General features: G+C 36.4%; 1 protein-coding gene across 2 annotated transcripts; it reads left to right on the forward strand.

Moving 5' to 3' along the window:
- Nucleotides 1–607: 607 nt before the first annotated feature.
- SLC38A11 (solute carrier family 38 member 11) lies at nucleotides 608–25,955 on the forward strand. Of its 2 annotated transcripts, XM_030488142.1 has the most exons (12): nucleotides 608–881; nucleotides 3,482–3,593; nucleotides 4,012–4,086; nucleotides 6,325–6,459; nucleotides 8,673–8,738; nucleotides 10,493–10,599; nucleotides 11,142–11,221; nucleotides 19,129–19,199; nucleotides 20,097–20,258; nucleotides 21,974–22,086; nucleotides 22,740–22,871; nucleotides 25,510–25,955. In XM_030488142.1, exons 1-12 carry the CDS (start codon nucleotides 837–839, stop codon nucleotides 25,753–25,755), a joined length of 1,344 nt encoding a protein of 447 aa, XP_030344002.1. In that variant the 5' UTR covers nucleotides 608–836; the 3' UTR covers nucleotides 25,756–25,955. The 2 variants fall into 2 exon arrangements, with proteins under 2 accessions (XP_030344002.1, XP_030344003.1); XM_030488143.1 differs by lacking the exon at nucleotides 20,097–20,258.
- Nucleotides 25,956–27,425: the final 1,470 nt, after the last annotated feature.

Genomic DNA, 27,425 nt, shown 5'->3' on the forward strand with positions numbered 1-27,425 from the left:
CTAAATTTTACATCCAGTAATACTTCATAACATTAATTACTGTCTCCAATGTTTTTACTATCGCTTACTACTTCCTACATGTTTTCATTTAAGATGTACATTTGTTTATGTGCAATGTTCTACGCTTAGAGAACGCCTTTCTGCTGGAGACTGCCTGGTCTCCGCTCAAGGTAACTGAGCTATCTACAAACTTCCAGCGCTGTCATTTTGCATCTTTTAATTAGTTTGGCCTCTTCCTATACTTTCACCGTAACCCCAGTATGATCTTCATCCGCCTTATCCCCGTTTTGCTGGCTTAGCACTCTTTACACTAGCTTGCCCTCCCAGGGGAAAACGATGACTGCAGTAGCGCAGCCTCATAAATAACACCAGCATTGAAAAGCAACTACAAATGAGTAACTTAAGACATTGGAGCCGGGTTTCCCTGCACAGAGAGCAGCCCTCGTGCATTCAGAATAAACGAGCACTTTGTAAACCCGGTGCCTGCCGAACACAAGGTGCTTACTTTTCCGCCCAGTTTCAGACGCAGCACCGAACCCTAGCGCCAGAGCCTCCCGGCCGCCGCCTCACCGCCCTGACGCAGCGCGCGCCCTCCCGCGCGGGGCGCCGGCACTCCGCCCAGCCCCTGGCGCCGGTCCAGGCAGGGCGCGGGCGGGCGGGCCAGCCGCGGCAGCTCTCAGTTTTCCCAAACCCATGGAGGTGCCGCGGCACCCTCCAGAGCCCGCCTGACAAGCGGCCCGCGCCGCTGCCCGCCGCGTCACTCCGCTCCCTCCTCCGGGCCCCGCAGGGTTCAGGCAGCAGCTCGGAAGCGACACTCCTCCCCCGCGGCAACAGCGATGGAGCGCGGCTGGCCGGAGCCGCTGCCGGCCGCTGCTCAACAGGTACCGGGACCGAGATCAGTGTCGACGGGGATAGGCGAGGTGGCAGGCTCCCCGCAGCTCAGCAAGCCCAGCGGCATTCACCTGGTTTCTCTTTACTTTCCTCAGTCCCTAGTTGCGGGACATTAGTGGGGTAGGAACGTTTGAGGGGCACCGTGGCCGGTTATGAAGGGCTTTATAGCGACCAGCTGCGTGAAGTAGCTCGGGCGGGTCGGCGCTTCAGCCTGGCTGTGCGGACGAGGTCACGACACTTACGGCTTATTTATCTCTGTGTAGTTCCCTCCTAATTTGGATGAGGAAGACAGACTTACAGGTGCCATGCAGGAAAAAAAAAAAACCCACTACGATCTGATGAACCTTATTTGTGTGAGGTGGGGGAATTGTGGCTGCTCAGCACAGCTAAAATTCCATGTTGCTTGAGGACTAGAACTTGAGCACCCTACCTCCTGGTGGGCCTGCTGCTAACAGTGCGATAGTGAGTGGCCCTGGCTGTCTCCTGGCTTGCAACTCGTCTGTGGGAGAGGACCAATACATTCCATTCACCTCTTCAATAGCCTTCCACATGTCATAGCTTGCCTCCTAACAGGCATTTCGTCCCCCCTCTGGAGTGCAGGTGCACCTTCAAGAGCACTGCTAGTCTTCACACAGGAACCATTTCACCTGTGGCACAATTTCGGTTGCCCTTTCCTGTCTTTTTTGCCCATTCAGATGTGTCTCTTCCTGTTGGGGAGGGGACCAGTGTCCATGATAAGAGTCTTTGAGCTGTACAATGCACCTTTTCTTGTAACAACTGGAGAGTGGCAACTGGACCGTTCTAGTTCAGTGCAATTTCATGTGCATTGTTCTATAAGTAGCAGAGAGCATTAAAATTGTAAGAGAGAATGAGAGTGATGGTTTTGTTGCTTAAATCAGTGGTGAAGTAAAATGTAGCACCTGTAAGTCTGGATGAGAAATGCTGAGGGAGAATGCTACCAATAAAACTACATGTGATATGGAGAAGGTAAGTAGGAAATAGGGGTTGGGTTGTCTGTGATGATATAAAAAATTTTGGGAAACTCAAGTGGAAATATTTAATAAAGAAGAGTGGCTGTCTCTTCATGTGATGCATAGTTAAGATGTGGCATTCATTGCCCCATGATATGCTCTATCCCTGGCAGTGTTCAAGGCCAGGTTGGACAGAGCCTTGGGTGGCATGGTCTAGTGAGGTATCCCTGCCTATGGCAGGGTGGTTGGAACTAGATGATCTTAAGGTCCTTTCCAACTTTAACCATTCCATGATTCTATGATGTTGTAGATGCTAAAAAATGTACATGGCTTCAGAAAAGGGGCAAATTCAAGGAGCAATCCATTAAGGGATGTGATGCACTGTGAACATATCTGCTTTGAGGAAGTCTGGGATATGAAACCTGATGAAAGCTGGGACAGGGAAGGTGTTTGGTATGGTTTTTTCTTGTCTAAGTGTTTTCTATGGCCACTCTCAGATACAGGATGCTAGGCTATACTAGCTTTTGATGTCAGCCAGTATGACTTTTCTAGTTAGTACTTTTAGTACTGCTTAAGGATTACAAGTTTCACTTTAATATGTAGCCCGCTTTGAGGCACCCATGTTTGTCAGCTTATACCACTATCTACAGATGAGTTAGCTTTGTCAGTAATTTAATTTTTTTTCCAGGAGTATTAGTGACAAGCATCTGAGTTTGTACTACCAGCTATATATGTTAAATAGGCTCCTGCATCCATGAAATAGTGGTTTTATTTTCATGGAAAGTGCACAATGTTTTGCTTTTGCAGCACACAGATGAGGATTTTCTTCATTAAATGCAGGTTCCTCTTTTGAGTTACACAACTTCATTTAAAATACTGGCCTTCTAATGAATGACTCTCAACTGTTCTCTGGCAGCAGAGTGGTGATCTGAGGAGAGGACCACTACATGCTTATGAAGAAATGCTTTTTGAAGATAAAAGTTTTCATTTTTGAAGCTATTGGCTACAAATTGTGCTTTGGTTTGTACCAGACCTTCCCACAGAAATTTTCTGGTGCTAGCCAATTTTATGATGTCATTTATAGTTCATAATGAACGAAACCATTGGATGATGCAGGAATATTTAAAATGCTGGATAAAACCTTGAATTAGAGCATCTTCAGATGTTGGCATACTTTACTAGTAACTCTTGACATTTAATTCCCCTGATTCAGTGGCCCATTTTTACTAACCAGTCTTATTAGCCAAGATACTTTCAAAACTAGTTGATTCACACTTCTGCCTTTGGAAAGTGACTAAAAAGCTGTTTGTTTAACAACGTGCCTCTGAGTTTTTATACATTTCTGTCCTTTCACTTTTTCTTTTTTTTTTTTTTTTTTTTTTTTTTTCCAGAGGAGCATTAATTAGAGGATTCTGGGTCAGACTTATACAGGAATTAGATGCCTAACATCCCTTTGATTTCTCACTGAAAAAAATGGGATTTAGGTATCAAAATACCTCTACAAATCTGAGTCTGACATTTATTTATTTTTTTTTTTAATCTTGAATAGACTATCTGTAAAATCCCTGTTCTCACCTATTTTTCTCATGTATAATGTTATTATTGTCTTTCTGAAATAGGCAGATGACCAAACAACCCTTGTTAGTAAACCCAGGAAGAAAGGAGGAAAAGGTGATCTGGCATCAGCTGGATTTAACATTATCAACTCTATCATAGGATCAGGAATAATAGGTAAGTATGCTTCGCTATTCTGTGTTCAGCCTTCTTTATACATGCATGACTATCCAGTTTGGAGAATAACACTGTCATCTTACTGTCTTCTGTTGTTCCTAAAGAGTTTTTCTCTGTTTTTATTTGCTTACTATGCAAAAATGCAGAGGTGTCAGCTGAGCTCATGTCTCTCAGTGATAAATACCCTACAGCCTCTTTGCCATAATAAGAGAATGGGTTGGGCAAGTGCTAACTGAACTTCACACCTGGGCAACACTTTGTTCACTAAAAATGATCTTTCTGAGGTTATTAAGCATTCTGGTCCATTTTGGGCGATTGATAGAATTATTTTTTTTAATCTGAATATTTCTTTATTTTGGTTATCACAAATAAGTATTTGGGAAGGTTTTTCTATAATCTCTCCTCTTGTTATTTACAGGATTGCCATATTCAATGAAGGAAGCTGGTTTTCCACTAGGAGTACTGCTTTTATTTGGGGTTGCCTATATCACAGGTACTTTAAAAGCAGTTTCTGTTGTAAAGTGAAAATTAGCCTTGCAACATTTAGCTTATCTTGAGCTTAATAATACCTTAAACAAGTATATGTATAATAATTAAAATGACAGATTTTTTCCTTACCTCACTAATCTCTTGAGCAGATTAGTAAAAGTAGAGAATTATACTGTACAACATATAAAGCTGCTTTTTGTGTGCATTTTGTTTTCGTAAAGCATAGTTTCTTAGACTAGGTCAAGGTGATTTTTGGAAGAATAACTCTTATTTGTGCCTCATAATCACCTGGTTTAGTCCACTGCTTTTACCCTAATTAAGAGACTGATCCTTGAGGGGGTTGTATATTTTAAAAAATATATATGTTTTTTAAAAATATACCACAGAATGAAAACCTTTGGTTGTACTATGATTTTGAATATTTTATTTAGTTATCATTCATAAAAAAGATAATGGATTTATCTTCAAAAAGGGACAGAGTTTGAAATCACATGGTAAATAAACATAGATAAATCCACTTACATCAAAGGCAAATTTCTGTAAAGACTGTGGATTCAAGTCTTAAAATTATGAACTAGGTCAACATGAATGTTACAGACCCTGTAACTTGTGTGCTGAGCAGCAGTTAATGTTTTTCATTGCTTAAAATATCATGTAAGGGTCTGCATAAATGACTGAGGTTTGACTGGAGAGCAATATAACATAAGAAATATGTTCCTTATGAATGGCGAATTTTCTCTATTGCTGATGGCAAAATACATTAATGAAATCATATAATAAACATAGCTGAGAAAATTCAGTTACTTTTCTGTAGAAAATCTGATTTGTCCATTGTATTTCTAAGTATTTTGAAGGCTTTATAGCCATAGGCCCAGAACCTGTGAATTAAACTTAGCATTTTATTATGTTGAAGATTTGGCTCAATATATCTTGCACAAGCAAATTATAACTAGAGTTACAACTTTTCAACTTGTAGCGTTTAAAATACCGGCTAAATATCTAACATTAGCATTTATTTTCCATAGATTTTACTAAATAATTGGTGAGTAGCTGTTATTGAGCAATTCTCATTGTATTTCATTTTGGGGGATGTTTTTTAATTATATTGAGTGTAGTCCTAGTTTGACAGACAAATACAAATGATATGATATGGTAAATCTGTTTCAAAGTTTTGTGGGTCTAAGATCCCTTGCTACAAAGACTTAATATTTCTTGTGCAAGATCAGCTCAGCATGCAACATAATTGATAATGAACAATTCTGTACTTCTCTTTTTCTCTGCTCCCGATTATAGTGTGAGTATATATTGTGTAAGAATTGCATATGCTCATGTGAATCTCTGGATTGGCTTTCACTTTAACACATGGTAGAAATCTCCTTCATAAATTTTAGTTATTCCTAGAAGATAATAAAAACTGATACTGTTCACAGAAAGGAACTGTTCCTATCGCAGCACAAATTACAAACTAAGTGAAAGACAGATGAGGAATAGACGAGGTCTAGCTACTGTCTGTCAAGACATCTGTACTAAGGTAATAAATTTTGTGCTGGACTGGAAAATCCCATGGTGCTCAAATAAATTCAAAAGCATAGCTTGACATAACTACAATATTTTGTAGTTCCTCATAAAAAGTTGAGGTTCAATGTGGGAGTAATTCTGCTTGAGACATCAGCTCTGTGTCAAGGCATGTTGCTTCGTGGGTTTCTAGAAAAATCACTTTGCATGTGTTATATTTTATGCATCCAAGAAAAATGTTTATAGAGTATTTTATTCTAAACAATGGAGAAGATGCAAAATACTAACCAGGCTTTATCTTTCATAAACTTAGATAAATAACTGAGTAAAGTGATTGAGAGTCCTAGCACCATGGCACAGTTCTTGCATTTTACCCCCTTTCAGGCTATAATCAAATGCTCCATTCATTCAGGAGACCTCTGTGGTGTTAGTTGAATTTTCCTTTTTTGGTGCTTGTGACAGTTCTCATTCCATTTGACCATGCTGGAAACCAGTGAAAATGAGACTTTCTGCTGTCCCTAATAGAGAAAGCTGGAACTTCTACTATAAGCCTGAATTCCTGGGTTTGGTATATTGAGATCCTTTGAGATTTTTCATCCCTGCTCTTCCCAGTGCCACTGTTCTTCTTTTTACAGACCCTTTTTAAAATTTTTTTTAAGGAGTGAAAAAGATGAACAGCAACCACAAGTTGGTTCATATTTTTAACACTAATTTTCTATTTTAACAGATTATTCTATTATATTACTGATCAAAGGGGGAAACCTCTCCAGTGCCAACACCTATCAAGACCTGGTCAGAAAAACATATGGGCTTGTAGGTTATCTAATTCTTTCAACTCTTCAATTTTTATATCCATTTATTGGTAAGATTACATAAAAATATAAATGTTAAAGTTTTATAAAAACCAAACTTTTTTACATTAGCTCATTATTTCACTGGTTAAATATTAAGAACTCTGAAAAGAATATACTATATATGCCTCTTTCCGATTAAAAAAAAAAAAATAGTAATTACTTAGCGTGTTCTGAAGAACCACTAAGGAAGGATTCAATGAATTGGAGGACCAGAATAATAGAAATTAACTGAAATGCAATAGCAGAGAAATTCGTGATCACACACTTAAAAATTAATGACAAAGGTAGCTATGAGAAATAGCAAACAAGAGATTCTGTTCTACAATGAATAACAGAGCACAAAGTTGATGTGCCTGAAACAAAAGGAAAAGATAACTTTAGGAGTATATTGAATTAATATTTTTCCAAAGATGTAGTATTTTTCTCATTGGAGAAACTGCTTATCAGATCTCGCTTGAGTAATATGTGCTATCATTGCTCTTCAACAGCCTCATGCCCAATGAGCTACTAGGAAATTGGGCAGTCAAGACCCCTTTGAAGAAGAAATAGTAAAAAAACAAACAGCTATAATCTGGGCAGGAATTAATTAGACCATAAGTTTAAAATAAAGGGATATTCTGAATCTGTCACCTACAATTCAATCAAGTCCTAAATAAGCTTGTTGTTTTCACACATGGGCCTATAAGAGTTGGTGACTTGAGATAGCAAGACTTTTGTGACTGAAAAGTCCCAGATCAAAATTCCTACTTTGGGAATAATCAGTCTGAACTTATTACAGGTCGCTGAGATTTTTCAGGGAGTCAAGTTACTGTCACTGCAGGCAACGATGCTATACATGTTGACTTAAAGAGTGTAATTACTACTTCATAGAGAACATGGAAGAGAATCGTAAAGATCTCAGTCCTTACCATGGACTAGTGATGCATGTGTATGTGCTTCAATTTGTTTCTCTAAGTAGTGCTAGTGACTTACAGTTTCACAATAGTGAATATTTATACATTAGTTGAGGTCAGTACCTAGAATCCTTAAAGACCATCTAGTTCCAACCCCCTGCTATGGGCAGGGACACCTTCCACTAGACCAGGTCACTCAAAGCTTCATCCAGCCTGGCCTTGAACACCCAGGGATGGAGCAGCCACAACTTCTCTGGGCAAGCTGTTCCAGTGCCTCACCCCCCTCATGGTAAAGAACTTGTTTCTAATATTTAACATAAATCTACCCTTTTTCGGTTTAAAGCCATTCCCCCTTGTTCCATCACTACAGGCCTTCGTAAAAAGTACCTCTCCAGCTTTCTGGAAGGCCTCCTTTAGGTACTGGAAGGCTGCTATCAGGTCTCCCCAGAGCCTTTTCTTTAGGTTGAACAACCCCAACTGTCTCAGTCTGATCATCTTCCTGGCCCTCCTCTGGACTCCACATCCTTCTTGTGTTGGGGGCCCTTGCACTTGGCCTTGTTGAACTTCATGAGGTTTGCACTGGCCCACCTCTGGATGGCATCCCTTCCCTCTAGCTTGTCAACTGCACCACACAGCTTGGTGTCATCTGCAGACTTACTGAGGATGCACTCAATCCTACTGTCACTAACAAAGGTACCTATATGTATGCCGTGTAAATGGTGAAAACCCCATGAGTCTTCAAAATAAATAAATATATTTTGTGTGTACACATCCATGTACACATATGCACACTTCTAGTGTAGAATAAGGTAAGAATGAAATGTGAATGTTGAGGCTACAATTCTTATTAATGAGAGGAAGGAATGGAAGTCTATATCTGATACCTTTATCTATTTCCTCCTCTTTTCTTCTGGTTTAAAGATTTTGCTAACTTTTTACATGAGCTTTTGATTGTAGGGCTGATCAGTAGACTAACACAGGAAATTTACTAATTAGAAACAAGTTTGAAAATAAACTGACAAAGAATTGCTGCTAGAAACAAACAATTTAAAAAGCCTTTTTTCGCTCTTCTGCAGTAAGCTTATATGGCAAATTAGCACAACTGCCTTGCTGATCAGCTGGATTCTTGCTTAGGTTGTACCTGTTTAAAAAAAAATACACCCGCCCCCCCCCAAAAAAAAAAACCCTTAGAAGATGTTGATGCTAGCCAGAATTCATCCAAGAGGGAGAGTGGCATATAATCCTGAAATCTACAAAATGTGTATTAAATGTTTATCAGATATTTCATATTTGACTTGTACTAACAAAAAAATTGTATTTTCTTTAAGCTATGATCAGTTACAACATAATAACAGGAGACACTTTAACTAAAGTTTTTCAGAGAATTCCTGGAGGTAAGATGCATTTTAAAAATTCGGATGGGAAAAATGTATTCGATAGGAATACAGAACAAATAGTTAAGGATTACCTGTTACATTGCTTCTGAATTACTCTTAAATATAGTTCGAGTTAAGAACTTGAAGCATATTTGTGCAAGTAGGTTTTTTGTGTTGTTTCGGGTTTGTTTTTTTTGGGGGGGGTTTGTTTGGGGTTTCTTGTTGTTGTTAATAAGTCTTTCTCAAATAAAAACTATGAATCCTAGTCCTTGGTTATTATTGGACGCAGTGTCAGTGGGAGACCACATGCTTCCGTGGAATACTAAGCAAATAGGAGTCGTCTTCCACAGTAATATATTTACAAGGTCATCATATTTTGCTATCTTTTTTTACATATTTCCTATATTAATAACAATGTTTTGAATACCAAAGCTGCACTTTGTCTATTGAATAGTTCTGGATGACTTGCAAATAATATAATGGATTTAATCCTTACTTGAGAGCGTGTTTTAATAGTTGGTCATGAACTGCATATGTAACTTTCAGTTCTATTAGATATTCACTGCAAAACCAAATGTGGCAATTTGAACTATTTAACTCATGCACTTGTTACCCTTCTGCTGTAAATTTTCACAGCAGAAGCAGTGGAACAATTTGTTTGCATGTTTGCCATCTACTTCAGCACAAAGCCAGCTAAGTTAAAGGATTTTTCACTGGGAGATTAAACTGAAAAGAACATGTCTGCTATGAAGTGGAAATTAGTATTTGTATAAAATGTTTGATTTCCACCTCAGGACTATAAATTTCAACAGGTGAAGCCTGCAAAGTGTGGATGCAGTTTTAACTGTCACACTGTTGTTCTGTGAATACCTGATTGGGTTGATAGTGACAGTGAATATCTAATAATTTATATGCAATATGACTTCTGTAATAAGAGGAACCCCCGGCACATCTTTTCACCTGACTGGTAGAATGCCTGCCTAGAAAGAGGTGGGAAAGCATTATAATCTCCCAAAGATTAGAGGGAACTGAACACATGCTTCCATGTCAATTGCCAATCACTTTTCAACCATAATTATTCAGCAGGCTTTCATTCAAGCCCATGATTCATGGTAGCCTGACTGAAACTGAATTATGTTTTATTTTAAGTTGTCATTAGCTTTTAAAAAGAAAACCCACCAGTTGTACAAATAAATCCCACTGATTGCTGGGAATATCATAACATTATTTTTGCCTTCACATGGTAATCTGTATTTTGCAATGTAAGCCAGCTGACAGCAAGAAAGGAGGTGCTCAAAAGAAATCTAAAAATTAACTTATTTTAGGATAATTCTTTTTAAGAATTTGCTTCTTTTCAACAGCACAGTGATTGAAGTCAACACACAGTGTCAAAAAATCCTCAAGAGTAAATGGCAGAAAGAAGTAGTGGAATGTTTTACTTGCAGTCTGCCAACACTGACCCAGGCATGATGAAAGAAATTATTACTAATCTATATGTAGAAATGCCAGACTCACAAAGTTTGGTATAATATATCCCATATGTTATACATTTGTTTTGAATTTGTAGAATTCTTGTGATTATGCACATGCTGTGAATGGCTTCCTCAAGGTTAGCTAATGCCTAGTCATTATTTCAGTATTACTTAGCTTGAGTAAAGGGGATAAAAGCATGGTTAATATCAGAGTTTGTTACTTCTAGACTTTCAAATGTAACTGGACAGTTTCTCATGTCAGCCTCTTAGGGAAATAAATTATTTTCTTTTTTGCTTTAGTTGGACCAGATAACGTGCTTACCGACCGTCACTTCATAATCCTTCTTACCACCATCATCTTTACCTTGCCTATATCATTATATCGAGACATAGCAAAACTAGGAAAGGTAAATCATAATAGCAGTTGATTTTTGGTTTGCTTTTCTGTATGCAATTAGAAAATAAGTGCTAGTCATAATTTAATGTATTTGAAATTAATTATATCTGTCTAAAGAATGTTGAATGTTTTAGAAGTTCAGGTTATCTTCTGTCCCCAGAAATATTGGCAAACTTGGAATAGTTTAAGAAAAATTTTGGTCTCCATGAATTGTTGGAATTTTTCCATCTACTAGTAGTAGAACTCAAATCTTGCAAAGCACTGGGTGGTATGGGCCTGATCTTGAAATGCTGAGCACCCTTGATTAGAAACGTTTAAATGGAAATACCAGTTAAAATTAGACAAGTAGTTGTAATTGGCTAGTTACTTTAAAAGAATAACAAATTAAAATATTACGATATAGGACAAGCTTTCTAATTATAAATATTTGACGTGATATTTAAAACTTTACTTGGTTATTATTCTTAGGGGGGGGAAAAAAAAGCACATTATACTGTTGAAGAAAAGCCTTTCAGCAGCTTTCTGACTAAAGTAGTGTTTTTACCTTTACAGGTATCTCTTATTTCTCTGATTTTAACCATTATCATCCTGATTATTGTGATGGTGAGAACAGTAACATTCAGTCCACAAGTGTGAGTATTCTTACACTTGCCACAAAGTGAATTTCTGATCGTATGTAATTTGTTATTTCACTATTGCGTTATATCTGCGTAGTTTTGGACTATGGCTGTTTTGGGAGAGATAGATAATTTAAAAAATAAATTTGTATTAACAGTAATATAAAATGAACTGCTAAAACGTATGTTATCCCTTTTTTTCGCCTCTCTTTTGCACATAAGCAAACTTAGGAAAAGCCTAAAAAAAGCTACGTATTAGTTGGAAACTGGGGGATATTGCTAATAGCAGGTGGCTTATGATGGGCATGTGAGATTGTCTGACAAAATCTTGAATTTTGTCCATTACGGTCAGATGGCCTTTATTTACAATCTTAAAATACATAACATCTTAGTGATACTTCTTTTTATGTTAATATAGTGATTTCATAATAAAAACAATACAGATAATGGAAAGAAAAAAGATAATACAATAATAAAAACTTTATTCTGTCATTTGAGAAAACAGCAATATAAGTGTGCAAAACTTTTGCAGCAGTACTCATACTCTGAAAGTAGTATTTAACATTGGACATCAGAGTATTCTAGACAATTTAGTACACATGAATATGTGTTGTGGCAATATTTTTCTAATTACATTGCAAGAAAGTGTTATGAATCTATTGTTTTTCCTTTATGGCCTAGAAGGTCTGCCTTTTCCTTGTCCTTTAAATGTGAAGATGTATTAATAAAGACAACAAACTGTTTCTGAAAGTGCTTTTTTATTTATTAGAACAGTTTTAATGGTATTTCTAGTGTTTCTCTAAGAAGAATTGTATTTTTCCACCATGATTGTTTCAGCAGTGTTATGCATAGTTATTAATTTGTTTTACTGCTGCGATATGTGGGTTAGTTGCAGGGTATTTGTGTTTAATGCTAGGAAGATAACTGGAATAGCAGTTTCTAAAATTGTACCAGATGATATTGTCTATTTTCCATAAAATGATGCACTTGGAACTGTGTGGGACTCTCCCTCTCTCTCCCTCCCTTCCCCCCCGCCTTGAAAAAGAAAGCAGGTTTTTCATACTATGTGTTAAAGGGGTATTTGAAAGGGTAATATCAAAATCCTTTGCCAAAAAAGGAAGAAGCTACATGTAATGATTACCGATGACCTTGTTACTATGGTAACATTTCTTCTCAACAGTTGTGATGCACTGAAAAATATGGAATGGGTTTATTTTTTCTTACAGTAACTAATGTTGGGTTCTTGAAGTTTCACTTTTTAATTCTTGAGAGACTTCCATTTTTGCCTGTCCTCATCTTGTTTTCAGAAATGCATCTAGCAAGTTGATAAACTGTTAATCAGAATCGTTTGCATCGCAAACATTCTATCAATGTCTATTTTCACTATTTATATTTTACAGTGGGAATTAGACCTATGCTTTAATTATTAAAACCCTCTCCTAATATTTATTAATGGTATAATGCTATACCATCTCTTTCTTTTTTTTTTTTCCCAGTGAGAATGAGGAACATGAATATATTTTAATATGGGTCCCATCATAATATTATAACAAGTGAAACAAGTAGATGATGTACTTACTGTGAATCTTTATTAAAATACAGTAGAAGCTAGAGTTTTAAAAGAGATTTTTTAAAAATCATGATTATGAAACATAGTTCTCAGATTTGTCATATAGGAAAAGAATTTGTACAATCTGAGATAAAGGCTTGATGGGGCCAAAAGGGAATGCTTAATCCCATTATTACACAGCAGAACTGATTGTATGCTTGTCATTGATGACAAATGATTGTCTAGTTTGTTCTTAGCAATTCCAATACGATGTCCCATTCCAGCTCTTAACTAGCCTTTTCTTCTGAATTCTTCCTAAATGTGTATTATATGTCTCTCTTACTGCATTTCATGTTGATTTCCTCTTGGCCTAACCACAGTGGGTACGTACAGGAAACTGTTCATTCTTTTTCAAATGTTTAAAAAACACCTGTAAAGAGCTGTAACTTGTTCGCCTTTGGTGATCTTTTCTATAGACTAAAACACGGTTCCTTTAGTGTTTCTCATCATTTCCTGTGCTACTGATCATTCTGAACAGCTGCCTTAACTCTCTGCAAATTAAGGTTAGATTATGGTACCCCAACTGCCGTTGACGAGCAGAGAAGAAAGATTCATGTATCTTACATGCAAAGCGTTCTGAGGTCTCTTTCAACTGTATCTTTTGGGGACCACCACACTTATGTTTATGTAAACTAGTTTGATGTTTGCCTCTTTGAAAAGTAGCATGACACTGTGGGCATGCCTTAAGTTTGCAGTCTAATAGAAGCAGCAAGGCCTTCTCTGTAGATGCTTTCTATTAAGGATGCTTCTTACGTTTTGTTCCATCCTTCAAGTTACTGCTTAAATGTTCCATCATTCAAGTTACTGCATATTCAAAAGTACTGGACTCTGGTCAGGTTCCACTGCAATCCTGTGGATTCTCACTTTGATAATTACTCTCTGAGTAGTAATCAGTTTTCACTTACCTTTAGATTTTTCAAAGTGAAGATTGTTTCCCTTTGAAGAGGTACAACAAGATCATCTGGGGATGATAAAACTGTCTTTTTTCTTAGATGCAATCCATGCTCTAGTTGAAAATTTTATCTATTATATGGACAACAGAGAATATTATATTTTCTAGAAACTTTCTGCAATGTGTTAGTCCATCAGCAAAACAACATTATTATTATTTTTAATGATTTGATGAGCTTGAAACTGTAGGCTGAAAAAGAGCAATTATAAGTCTTTTGAGTGTTCGTTTTTTGGGTTTTTTTTAGTTGCTTTGGGAATGGAGTGAGTTGTCCAGGAACATTTTAGGAATGTTATTTTCTAATTAGTTCTCATGAAAAAACCCTATATATTTGTGATGAAGGATTACTTGATTTAACTCATTTCCTTGTATGACAAATATGAAACTGAGGTACTTCCTGCCCAGTTTTGCTTTTGATTAATATCATCCATATAGTTGTTGTTTGCCTGAAGGACATATGAACCTGCAGATAAAATCCCATGTTCTGGACCCAGAGTTTACTCTCAATAGCTTAAGATGCTGGATAAAACCACATTTTGATAATCTATTCTTTATTTCCACCTGCTTCTAGATGGGTTTTTTTCTACTGTGATCAAAAACAATGGGTTAGAATTGTCTCGGACTGTAAACGTGCTGTATGTTAATACAGTATAAAACTTCATGCTTCAAAGGTGAAACTAACATCCATTGCTGTAAAAAGCAATATTTTATGTAGCTTATAAAGATGGATCATTTTAATTTTGTGTTCTTTTGGAAAGAATGCCATGATGTCAGTGTCTGCATAATACATAAATCTCTAGGAAAAACTTCAAGAGCATCTGCTACACATAAATAAGATGTGAGAATTACTCAGCTGGCAGCCGATCACAGGGATGAAACACCAAGTGTTCAGGAAAATAACTTGAAAGTAGAAAGTTGATTCTTTCCTTCATATAAATAATCCAATAGTAAGTAAAGAAACTTTAATGTGTGATGAAATTAAAAAATAAAACTAAACTACCATATATTTACAGAACTGCTAAGTAGTTCATTAAGGAAAAAAGAGGCATTAAAGCAGCTGTAACTAAGTGGGGCTGACCTGTAGCTTTGCCTTGTATGTGTTCTTTAACAACCAAGATTACTTTGATTAACATAAAATTCCAGGCTGATGTGAGCATTACTCATTTTCTTTCCATTATATTGATGAAAGTTATATTCAACATGTATAAATTTTTTCAGTATCTTTCAACTTTTGAAGTTTAAAGAAAAACTAAAAACGTATTTTACCTTAGAACTGAACTGAAATTTTACACTTAATTTCCTAAATGTCTAAATCGTTGTCTTAAACCTGAATTAATCTGCCATCTGTTCCTGGATTATTTTGATAACCGCCAGTTTGCACCTAAACTTGGAGGTTTGTCACTGATGTTCAATCCAAAACAATGGAAGTCTTTTGCTCATTCAACATGTAGCTCCCCTGTCAAACATAGAACTTTGCTTCCTCTCTACACAAATTACCTTTTTTTTTTTTTTTTCCAGTCAATGTTTCATACCTGCAAGCTGGGTTGAGATCAGAGACCCATGTTTCTCTTGCTCTCTGTAAAGGTATTTTGCTTCAGGTGCACTCTGCTGCTGCACTGCATTTCACAGCATTTCTACATAAATGACAGAAAAGATTTTTGCATAGCATGGATCTTAAGGAAAGTTATATTGTAAATGTTTTACAAGAAGTAGAAGATATGCTGTTTAAACTGCCAAACAAATTTGCAAAAAGATTACAAAATCTTACTTGTAATCTGGATGTGAAATGCCCTGTTTTACCGTGTTAGAAAGTCTTAACTTTGCCTGGTTCATTTGTTCTTTTCATTTTCCCTTGTTCTTATGTAGATAAACACGAATATTTTCAAAACTTTTTTAAACTCGTTAGCACGTTTATATGCTATACTTTCCATTAGGTACACTGAAGACCGAGTAATTTTCTTAACCTCTAGGCTTTCTTCATCGCTAGGCTTTATCACCTTCTTACGGGCAGTTCTTATTGTCAGTCTATCTTGCTGTTGTTTTACTTTCAGCTAAGACTTTTTCCTGTCTGGGGTCTCCTTTGGAATGTCTTTTGTTCAATCTTTTACTATTTTCGTTCCAAGAATCGCAGTTACATTACCTCTCAGTTTTTATGTTGTGTTACAACTTCTGCCGTATGATAGGCAGTACAGCTCTCAACAAGTGCATTTAGTATCACAAATGTATTTACTCTGTAACTTTTACTGTGTTTTATCTAACTACTTCTTCTCCAGCTTTTATATACCAACTGAGGATCAGTAAGTTAGCTGGTTTTGTTATTCATGAACGTTCATAGCTATTCTATTAATGTATAAGCAGCAGTTAAAATCTTCCCCTAACAATTCTTAAGAAGAATGTAGGTCAAACTGGTCAGAACAAAGGTCCTTCTCAAAAAACTAAACAATAAAAAAAACCCAAGCAAACCAAACAAAAAAACCCAAACAAACCAAAATTCAATCTTGAACAGTAGCAGCAGGATTGAAAACGCCGAACAGGCATAGTATTACCTGGTATTCTTGTCATAAGACACTTTCAGCCTGTGTATGCATCTCCCTACAGACACACATATTATATGTGAATGTGTGCATGTTCACCTTGACACTTGATACTTGATATTGCCATTAGGTGCCCTTTGTCTTGTGAGTAATTTTATGTAATTACTCACTGTGTGGCTCTTCCATAACTAACAGGTAGTTTATTGACACAATTTTGTCTTTCACAGTCAGAAGTCTTATTTTATATAGACACTTTCATGTCAGCTGCGCCCCTTTCCATGAGCTTTGCATAAGTTTGTACGTCCTGCAGACTGGACTTGGGGCTGATTTGTTGTTGATATGGTTAGAACTCTAGAGTTGTTGACTCTTAGTTCTAATCACTCAGAAATTGAATTTCTTACTGTGTTGCTTTCTCTTAGTTTATGTATCACATCTGTGTGAGATCCCTGTGTTCCTAGGGTATGAAAATGTTTTTCTAGATGCATGCAGCAGTATATGATTTACTGTAAGAAAGAGTCATGTGCTGTTGCATATGTAATCTGTACCACCATGCATTGTACGCCATTGCAATCTGCTGGTAGTATTCAAATCGTGGATCTGATACTCTTCCTCAGTTCCGCAACTAGAATGGAAGGAATTTATCTTCTTAGGCTTCTAAATAAGGAGGATTTTGTTCTTTTGTATATTTTTTCCCCCCCAAATAATGCTCCTAATCTGATTTGTCATTTAGCTGTAAAGCAAAGCTGTATTTTGTTCTGTTGCGTATTGCTAGTGCATAAAGTAACATTGTGCAGGGGGAGAACTAGCTCCTGTGATGTGTTTTTATTTTTTTAATTGATTATTTGGCCAATTTATTGAAAATGTTTAGACTGAAATTCACATGCTTTCTACATTTATTTCTTTTAAATCCCTATTTGTAGAAGCTCATAATATAGCTATGCTGTTACATGGGAGGTACCATTTTCACAGAAATTATGTGCTTCAGACAAAAGCATTCTTTATTTCTGTGGATTGATTTATAGGGCATTACATAACATAAATGTTAATTATTGATAGAAAAGGGGATAAGGAGACTTTCACAAATTCTGTTGTCAAAGGATAATATAAAAGAAATTTTCATTCTGTATGTTTGATATCAAAGATGACCTCTAGTGGTTAACGATCGGAACAGTTGTAATGTTGGCTTTCTATATTCTGTTTTTATTTCGAGATATTATTGGTTTTCTTCGAATCAGGTGTGAATGTTTTCCTGAAAAATAATACATTCAGAATTGTGGATATGAATTGTCCACAGACATCTCTAGTGATTTGATATCAGTGGCATCAAGTTAAGGAAGGCTACTCTATACAAGGAACTACAGCAGCTAGAGCAATTTGGAGCTCCTATTTCACCAGACAAATGCCAGATATCTCTATTTCATCTATAGCATTTATTACATCTACATGCCGAGTCTGAGAATGTTTTAGAAGGGCCATATTCAGCTGCTTAAAACTAGAAGCAGTGCGTTACGGTAGTCAAGACAACATGCTGCATCTGAGGGCAAAAAACTGAACTTCATTTTGATGCTCAGGTTCTGTCCACTTCAAAGTTAAGCTTAGCAACCACCGCTTAAGAGCCGAAAAGATGCTCTAAGTCTTAACTGAATGTGCATTGAATATGTTTTGGGGTTTTTTTTAATATGGAAAAGGAAGGATTGACTGAGCTCTCTAGAAACAGTAAGATACGAGTTCTGAAAGAGGCAAGAGCAACATTTTTTTGTCTCTTTTTTTTTTGTTTTTTAGGGATTGGGAGTGGATTTTAAACATTTGAAAGCAATGAAACCTAGCATAGCATATGCCACTATGCCACCAGATAGAGGGAGAGACAAAGCTGCCTTTGTTGCCATCACAGAACTGGCATGAGTGCCATACTGCTTTCTAGGGCAGTAGGAAAGTAGCAGCTAAGGCCTCAGGTGGCAGCAGCTTTCCCTCTAAATAAAAACAGAGCAAAGTTAGCAGCAGCCAACTTTTTAAGAGCAAGTTCTCTGTGCTATTCCTTTTGTCTGTGTTTTTTTATTAATTACAAACACAATGTTCAACTGGCTTGTGAATTTCATTTCATATTTTTAGCAAATTGCAGTTCTGGAAAATGATGTCTTGTGTCCTCCTTTCCTTCATTTTTGCTCTTTATTCAGAGAGGAAGTTTGTATATCAAATGGGTTTTAACAAAGTTTGCTGATGGTTTTGTGTGGTCCTCCTCTAAGAATTACAATTACCACAGGTCCAAAATTGTGAGCATAACTTATAAGAGTAGATGTGAGTGATATTACATTCTTGCCTGATGTATCACTCCTTTGGGAACTAGCAGAATCCCTTTACTATGAGGAATATTTGGAACAAGTGTAAAGAAAGGCAAACTGCCTTACTTGATTAGTAGACTAGGAAAAAAAGCATCTAGACTGCATGGATTACATGTGCAAATTCAAAGGAAGAAATTGCCTCTAAGTAGCTAGAAGAGATTTTGGGTTGAGATAACCTTAGTCAGAATCAGTAACAGCTTTAACCTTCCCTGTTGCTTGGTATATGATGACTTGAAGAGTTTTATTTACAAAACTGAAACAAGCTGACATTTTGGCTGTAAAAACTGGTTACAGAAATACTTTAGTCAAAACAAGGGAGGTGAGAAGGGATCTCCCTAGTTTCAACTTATTGTTGATGCACACACTGGCCTACTTGAGAGAGTTCTGGAGATCTGACTAGCAGTTCTGTATTACAACATGGTATTTTGAGTTATTTTTAATAACTGATACTTGAAGAGGGGATAATCTGTTAAAACAAATGTCTGTTTTAGACCCAAATCAGAAAATGCATGGATATTTGCAAAATCAAATGCAGTACAAGCTGTTGGGGTGATGTCATTTGGTAAGTAATTTTTTTTATATTTTCAATATTCAGATCAACTCTTAACAAAGTCTTTAATATTTTGGACCTAGAAATTGCTTTTTTTTTTAATGTATTCGTGCTAAGATGGTTTAGAAAAAAATGAAATTGGCTTTGAGACATCCATATGAATTTAATTGTTAAGATTTAAGACATTATTCCCATTATTCCCATAATTCCCTAGAGGCTATTGCCAATGTAGCACAGACAGTGGTGTGGCATGTGAATCCAGCTCAACTGTCCAGGTCATCCTAAAACACCTGCACCAACAGGGTTAGTATAACCGATAAACTGAAGAGGAAGTCATCATTCTGTGTTCTCTTGGATAACCGCTAACAAAAAAAATCTTAGACTGCAATTCATCCGTTCACTAGAGAGTGCCTGTTACTTCCTGTCTCTCACAGTGAAACATTCAGGTGAATCTCAACTCGCTTCCGTTATCCTCATTGTAAAATCTGTTCCTGTCTGCAGGATCCAGTCTATTACTACTTGTTAATGCTGTGATAATCTGACGCCTAAAATGGATGTCATAGGAAGTCTGAAAGTAGCAAATGGGTCTGTGGTTTAAAAAAAAAACAAAACTGCTGTTGGGTTCTTAAGCAAAGAGCAAGAAGAGGAAATAGAGGTGGAATGGAGGTGTGGAGGGTGGGAAACAGCATGGCATTTTAGGGTAATGAAATCAGAATCATTGCAGGATGAATATAAGGCTCATCAAATCAAATAAGTAGAAGTTCAAGCCATTTATCTTTGCCACTCATTGCAGGATTAATGTTTGTATTTAATAATGAGTGGATTCAAACTGTGCTGTCTCTCCCCTACCTTGGAATTTATTTTATATGCATGAATTCATACATTTGCTTCAACTGTCGTGTGTTTCAGTGTTCATCTGCAACCATAACAGCTTTTTAATATATGGGTCTCTGGAAGAACCCACATTAAAGAACTGGTCTCGAGTCACACATGTGTCTGTTTCACTTGCTGTTATTATCAGTGTAGTGTTTTCTGCATGTGGATATGTGACTTTTACAGGATACACAGAAGGTAAACTGCTTGATACCTCAATTTTGGTGCTTTCTGTAATCCTTACATTTCTGCCTTTTTGTCTGACTTTTGCTGCTAATATCTTAGTGATTCTAAAAATGCCAAAATCATACTGTTTGGAGAGAAATAGTTAGGACATTCCTTGTAGTTCCCCAACAACCAAAACAGGATACAAAGATGTTAGCTGCATGCTAATAGGTGTCAGATTCCCAAGTGTAAGTCTTTGAATACTTCCATAATCAGAATACTTCTGAGGACTAAGCATCTATAATTTAGCCATATAATTTAGCAGAGAGCAGTAAGAACAAAAATTGCTTTGATTTTTCTACAGGGTGCCTGGCATATATTTCTGTACATTCTGTATTTTTTCCCTGTCTGTGCTAATACAGCATCCTACCTCTGACTTCGAGATATTTCCTATCTTTACAACAGCTGTTTTGGTGTAACTAATCCTACTGTCACTTCTATGGGTATATGAATATACATATATGTACAAATATATCTAATCAATGTTACATCATATTATTTAACATCATTTTGTTGAAGTAGAAAAAGTGCTTTCAGAAGAACAAGGCATGTAAATTTGTTCAATGCATTAGCTTCTTCAGGAAAAATACACATTTCATAAGCAAGCAGATTTTCTGTTATTTAATAGTGCTGTTTCAAATCATAGGCGGCTTCCAAGCTTTTCCTTTCCTGACAAGCAGCAGCATCTAGTTGAGAACAGGAATTGTAGGGTATAGGTTACTGGTTGATCTGTCCTTTTTTTCCTGCCTCTTGTACTGTTTATGCTGAATAACTTGCTGTCCTACATGCACCTGTAACTAGACTAAGTGCAAACTGGCTGAGGTATTTCAAGCATAGAAAGCTCTGACTACAGCTGTCCCTCAGCATATGACTCTACTGCAATCAGGTTCCATCTTACTTTCTGTTTCCCCTGTCAAAATCTTTTGTCTGTTTTCTCTGAAGTACACCTTATTGCTTCTTCAGTGCTGTTTTGATTCTAAAAGTAGTAAATCATAAGACATTATAGTAATCAGGTAGAAAAGACCAGATAGATCATCTGATCACTGTCTTGCAGTGTCTGTTGTGCTTCAGAGATCATTATTCCAGAGTCTTTGTAACCTCTAAGGAAGATGATGATCTGAATTCTCTAGCAATGCTTTTGTTGTTAGATGTAAGAACATTTGCTAAGTAATAATCTATATGTTTATAATGGCCTTTCGGGGTTAGAATATTTGAAATTCTTTACTGCAGCTTACCAGCTGTGATTAGATACTACCAAAAAAAGCATTTCTCCAGAGGTAACTCTCTGGTTGTCTTTGTGTAATTGTTGTTATAGGAATTACATTTTTAAAGGAAATATATCTTTCACATACAAGCTTTCTTTCTGAATCTGTCACATATTTACTTAAACAAACACCAGCATCTCATACAAAATCTGTGTTAAGGGGAAAATAACAGATGACAAACTCTAGGGTGTATATGTTAAAATATTTTTGAAAGATAAATGCTACTTGAAATAAAAACACTACTACTAGCAGGATAAGGTGATGGTTCCTCCTGGATGTAATTTGTGACTGTAAACACAGTTTTTAGAGGTGAGTCAGGAAAGAGGATCAGAGAGTCTCGATTACTCCAGTAGCTTACACTTCAAGTTGCAAATAGGCCAGTGACATGAAGTTGAAACTAACTGATGTTTTACTATGCCTCAGGAGATCTATTTGAAAACTACTGTAGAGATGACAGTCTTGCTACATTTGGAAGATTTTGTTATGGAGTTACTGTAATTCTGACCTTCCCCCTTGAATGTTTTGTGACCAGAGAGGTAAGAATTTGCTACATTCCCCCATTAACAATGTTGAGATATATCAATATTATTCTCACATTATTAATACATATTGTAGCTGAAGTCAGTGTCGATCTGTAATAAATGTCATCATATCCTATTCTGTTACATACAATGAGTATGAGGTACAAATTGTACTGTTTGGATTCTGCTAACATAATGCTGTATTACGTTTATTATAATATTATCCAATATTAATAGCAAGACTGCTTAAAATTCGAAGGTTGACATAAATACCACTGTTGTTATTATGTTGAGAGTAGCCAAAAATAGTATATTTATCGTGCTTAATAGTTTTGATTTGTGAAGGTATCTCCATCTAGGAAATCCATCTATTCAGTAAGTAATGGTAATTTTTTATTCTGTAGTGGGCAAATGAGAAGAAAGTAAGTATACCCTAAATCCTGCAGGTATAACTAAGTCAGCCTTGCATGTGTTCTGCAATTGTAGTAATGCTTTTTATGAGTTATTTTTGGAAGTGGATGAAGATGATTTCTTGAAGCAAAATAGGTAGAGTTTGGTCAGTGTATTCTCACCTATTCATTTAGTTTCCTAATGTTGGAAGATTTGGAATAGGCTGTTTGTTAACATAAAGAGCAAAACCAAGGTTTAAAATTGTGGTTCTATTTCAGGTGATTGCCAATGTGTTTTTCCATGGGAACCTCTCCACAGTTTTCCATATTGTTGTGACAGTAGTAATCATTGCTGTGGCGACTGGTGTTTCATTAGTGTATGATTGCCTCGGAATAGTTTTAGAGCTCAATGTAAGTGAACTTGTATACTCTTGTTTAATAAATCACTTTTTTATAAAACAGAACTATGAAAAATCCACAGCTCTACTGAAAATCTTATGTAATTCACCATACTGGTCAGTAGAAATGTTAGTAGGAAAAAAGGGAATTATTCATTTCTTCAAAATTGGATAATTACAGGAGAAAGAGAGGTCAGAAGTAAAGTTCATATAGTTGGGGAGGGCTTTCAGAGTGGTTCTGGAGATACGGCAAATGGCTGTGACTTACCAAATGTATCTTAAGTGCAGTGGAAGTCACTAAAATACTCATCCTAACTGTATTGCAGGACTGAATCTAGCATGTTTGTCTCTGCTTCTGATGAAGTTGGCAAATTACTAAACACTGGATGAGATCCTAAAGATTGCCTTGTGCCAAAGAGACAACAAACAAACAGAGGGATAAAGAAAGAACCAGTAGTAGTGAGACCACAGAATTAGTAACTGGAATTTTTCCCTGAGGTCTCCATGCAGCCTTCTCTTCTCCAGCCCGAACAGGCCCAATTTTCTTAGACTGTCTTCGTATGGGAGGTGCTCAAGCCCCCTTATCGTGGCCCTCCTCTGGACTTGCTCCAACAGTTCTATCTCCTTATTATGTTGGGGACACCAGAACTGTACACAGTACTCAGTTATTACTAATAAATAAAGAAGATGTGGAAATATACTCCAGGATATGAAAGTTAGAACATGGAGAAAACTTTTTAAGGACAGCCTTTACTTCTTTATAGAAGTATTTTGGAATTGCTTTCTTACGTCCCTGTCCATGCATTCATTGATATTTTCAAGCCATATATTGCATGCTTATTGATGGAACGAAATAGAGGGAGTTATTTATGCTATGTGATACACGTACTTGTATGTACATTATGGTACAAGTACACTGTTTTGATCCACAGTGCAGTTTATCTGCTAACTGAACAGTAATGAGTGATTTTGTAGCTGTGATTTTAACGGGTTTTGTTTGTACTAATATTATAGAACAGGTCTGAATATTCAGATGTTATCTAATTACCCTCAATTTTTAAATAATTACCTACATAACAGATCATAACTAGTTCAAAATAAACACTGTTCCTATTGGTTTGGTCAGGATGCATGTTTCCATTAAAATTTTCTCACTCATGGCATCTGTTGGTAATTTCTTTTCCATCTTTTTCCCTTCTGTTTTTACATTACAAGTGTGGAAAATTCACCTGTGTGTGTATATATACACACCAATAAAAGTATTTAAATGTGTGCATACATACATGCATATTCTGGGCAAATATCTCAATACTGGTATAATGAACCTAATTAAATTCGTGTGCCCATATAATATACATATGTTTTACATTTATGATATGGTATACTATATTAAGAATAAATTTATGCCAGAGAACTGCCAGTGAGTCTTTCTAGCATGAATAGATATAGAATCATAGAATGCTAGAATAGTTAGGGTTGGAAAGGACCTTAAGATCATGTAGTTCCTACCCCCCTGCCATGGGCAGGGACACCTCACACTAGACCATGTCACCCAAGACTCCATCCAACCTGGTCTTGAACACTGCCGGGGATGGAGCATTCACAGCTTCCTTGGGCAACCCATTCCAGTGCCTCACCACCCTCACGGTAAAGAACTTCTTCCTTATATCTTACCTAAACTTCCCCTGTTTATGTTTAAACCCATTACCCCTTGTCTTATCGCTACAGTCCCTAATGAAGAGTCCCTCCCCAGCATCTTTGTAGGCCCCCTTCAGATACTGGAAGGCTGCTATGAGGTCTCCGCACAGCCTTCTCTTCTCCACAAGATTTTTGTTATCTGTACTGATCACTTTTAACACGTTCTACCTGTAACACAAATGTTTGTACAAACAATGATGCAAAGATATTCAGTAAGCTGGATTGCTACCTCACCATAATTAAGTTGAAACATAGTGTTCGTTAAGTATGTGACAAAGTAAACATTTGGAATTTCTGCATTAAAATGCTCTCTTTTGGCATGTAATTCGTATGTTACTTTGCAGTAGCTTTACCATAAAAAGTATTTAAGCAGGTGCTTTTTATCTGTCCCTATCTAAGAGAGCATTTAAAGAGGAGTTGAATTTTTAATTCTCTCAAAGGGAGCTTTGCTTTCCTAGGGAAGTCAACCCAAATCAGGTCATAAATGTAGAAATTGATCAGAATTCTTTGAACTGCTACATGATGTTTCCACTTTTTTTTTTTTTTTTAAGGTGTATTATATCTCCTACATGGAGTGATCTTAAATATTTTAAGTCAGTTATAGTATTGCAGAGCCAGTATGTTTGGACTTTTACTGTACTTTTGAAGCCGAGAAACTTCTGATAACCAGAATTAATAGTACTTGCAGCAGAAAATATTACTCTGTATCAGCAAAGAAAAAGCATTTAAATGAATTTGAATTATTTCAAATCATTTTACAGATATTCCTGCAAGTAACTTTTTACTTTGAAAAGAAAGGTTTGCGTATAGCAACAGTGGCAAAGGCCTCTATTCTCTGACTTTACCGTTGTTATCAGTCTAATCACAACCATTTAAAAATTTAGGGGTTTGTTCTTCGCATCTAAATATATATGCTTATGAGGGTTTTTTCTATTGTTGTTTCCCACACACAGGGAGTTCTGAGTGCTACCCCACTTGTTTTTATCATCCCAGCAGCGTGTTACCTAAGGTTGTCCGAAGAGCGATGGAATCATTCAGATAACCTCATATCCTGCGTGATTCTTGCTGTCGGTGTGCTAGTGATGACAGTTGGGTTTGTTTTGACTATATTGCATCCCCAGGAGTGTAGCCATGGAAAAGAAATGTTCTACTGCTTCCCTAGTAATATTTCTTCTCACAACAGTACACTTCCACCATAGGTAGCACACCAATCTGCAGACTAGGTCAGGTACACCTCACAGCAAGCTATACATGCCAGTTTAAATGAGAGTGGAACAAAGAGCTTTTATGTTTTGATATGCACTAAGAATTTTAAACTGTGTAACTGTAATTACATACTTGGTTTTATGCTGCCATCTTTTTCCAGGTAAGTTTTAGCTGTTGAAACAGAAATTCTCAGAGGTGCCTTTCAGTAGACATTACTTGAATAACTTGCAAACCTGTCAAAAAAGGCTGCATCTTTTTTTTTTAACTTAATCTTACAGCTGTTTAAAAACTGTAAATGAAACGTTTAGGAATGTAGACATCTCAAATGTTTCATCGCTGTAGTTTGGTTTTTACTAATTTTAAAATCTTTTAATGTATATTTATTAGCACACTATAGTATGGGGTTCTTTTGAAGTCCTGAAAAAAAAAGTATGCCTGGGTCTCTCTCTGTGTATTAAACTTCTGCTCTTCAGTTGGAAGAGCCCTATTAATTGTGTCTTTGATTTTGCCATAACTGTCCTGTAGTGCTGAAAGCATCCTTTGTACTGGCTCTTGAATCAAGAGCAATTTTGTATTCTGACTGAACTGTAACTGATACAATTCAACTGTAATTGTTGCAACTTGTCTTCTAATTAAAAGATACTGCATGAAAAAATATACACAGGTGAATTTTAAAAGATTCAAGTAAACAGTCTTTGTAAAAATTTCAGGATTGACAGAGAAGAAAATGTGTGTAAGAAACAGAGCTTGGTTCTTACATTTATAACCCTATTGTTTATTTCTGAAGGTTGATTGAACCATTGCTATGTGCTAGGCCTGTGCAGCTTGAACAAAATCTGTAAGAAAACATTCTGAACTTGGTTATCATTCTAGTCCTCTGTTTCTTTTCGTTATATGGCGATTGATTTTGTCATGGTTTGTTAAATTTTGGTGATTTTTTTTTTTTATGTTCTCCAAAGTTCATTCAACATTAAGGATTCATGTGTGTGTATATATATGCATATATATGTACAAATATACATATATATACAAATGCACACACAGATATGTCTATAGAATATGAGTAATTTAAAGTTGAGAATGAGTAATATTAGTATCCTCAGTATCAGTGCTGAGATTTTGAAAATGTTTTGTTATCAAATCAAACTGTGTACTTTCAGTTAGTTTTTGCTTTATTGTGATCATTGTGGTTCCTTTTGCCCACCATTCCTTGACAACTACATGTGTAATGCTGCTTCATTTTTATGGTGCTAAATGAGGTGGTGATAGTTTTTGTCTTCAGTTTGTCCTGCATGACAAAGACATTTTTTTCAAGCTGGTAGCTAAATAGATCTTTAAGCAAGGGTTGCTAGATGGTGATAATACTCATAAGAATAACACACTTCTTCTGAAAGCTTGTTTTAAGTATTGTTGGAGTTTTTGGGGTGGTGGGGTTTTTTTGTTCCTTTTTAAGTCATAAAGAGAGACCTGGAAGTGTTATTCTGCTTTAATTTCTCTACACAGAGTCAGCTTTAAGGGTGATAATTTATCTGTTGTCCAGGTACATGGTACTGTTGACAGAGAATATTTTTCGCCAGTAGATAGACCTACCACAGTAGATCCAGCAATAACTGATTTTGTCTTAGCTGTGGGTGAGTAGTCACTGGATAGATTCATCTCCTTC

The sequence above is a fragment of the Strigops habroptila genome, chromosome 5, assembly GCF_004027225.2.
Source record: "Strigops habroptila isolate Jane chromosome 5, bStrHab1.2.pri, whole genome shotgun sequence".
Classification (NCBI taxonomy): Eukaryota; Metazoa; Chordata; class Aves; order Psittaciformes; family Psittacidae; genus Strigops; species Strigops habroptila.

Coding starts and splice junctions, on each gene's coding strand:
- SLC38A11 (XM_030488142.1), top strand. CDS start 837: ATGGAGCGCGGCTGGCCGGAGCCGCTGCCGGCCGCTGCTCAACAG. Junction 8,739..10,492: donor TTTTCAGAGAATTCCTGGAG/GTAAGATGCATT, acceptor TTTTTGCTTTAG/TTGGACCAGATAACGTGCTT. Junction 10,600..11,141: donor ACATAGCAAAACTAGGAAAG/GTAAATCATAAT, acceptor TTACCTTTACAG/GTATCTCTTATTTCTCTGAT.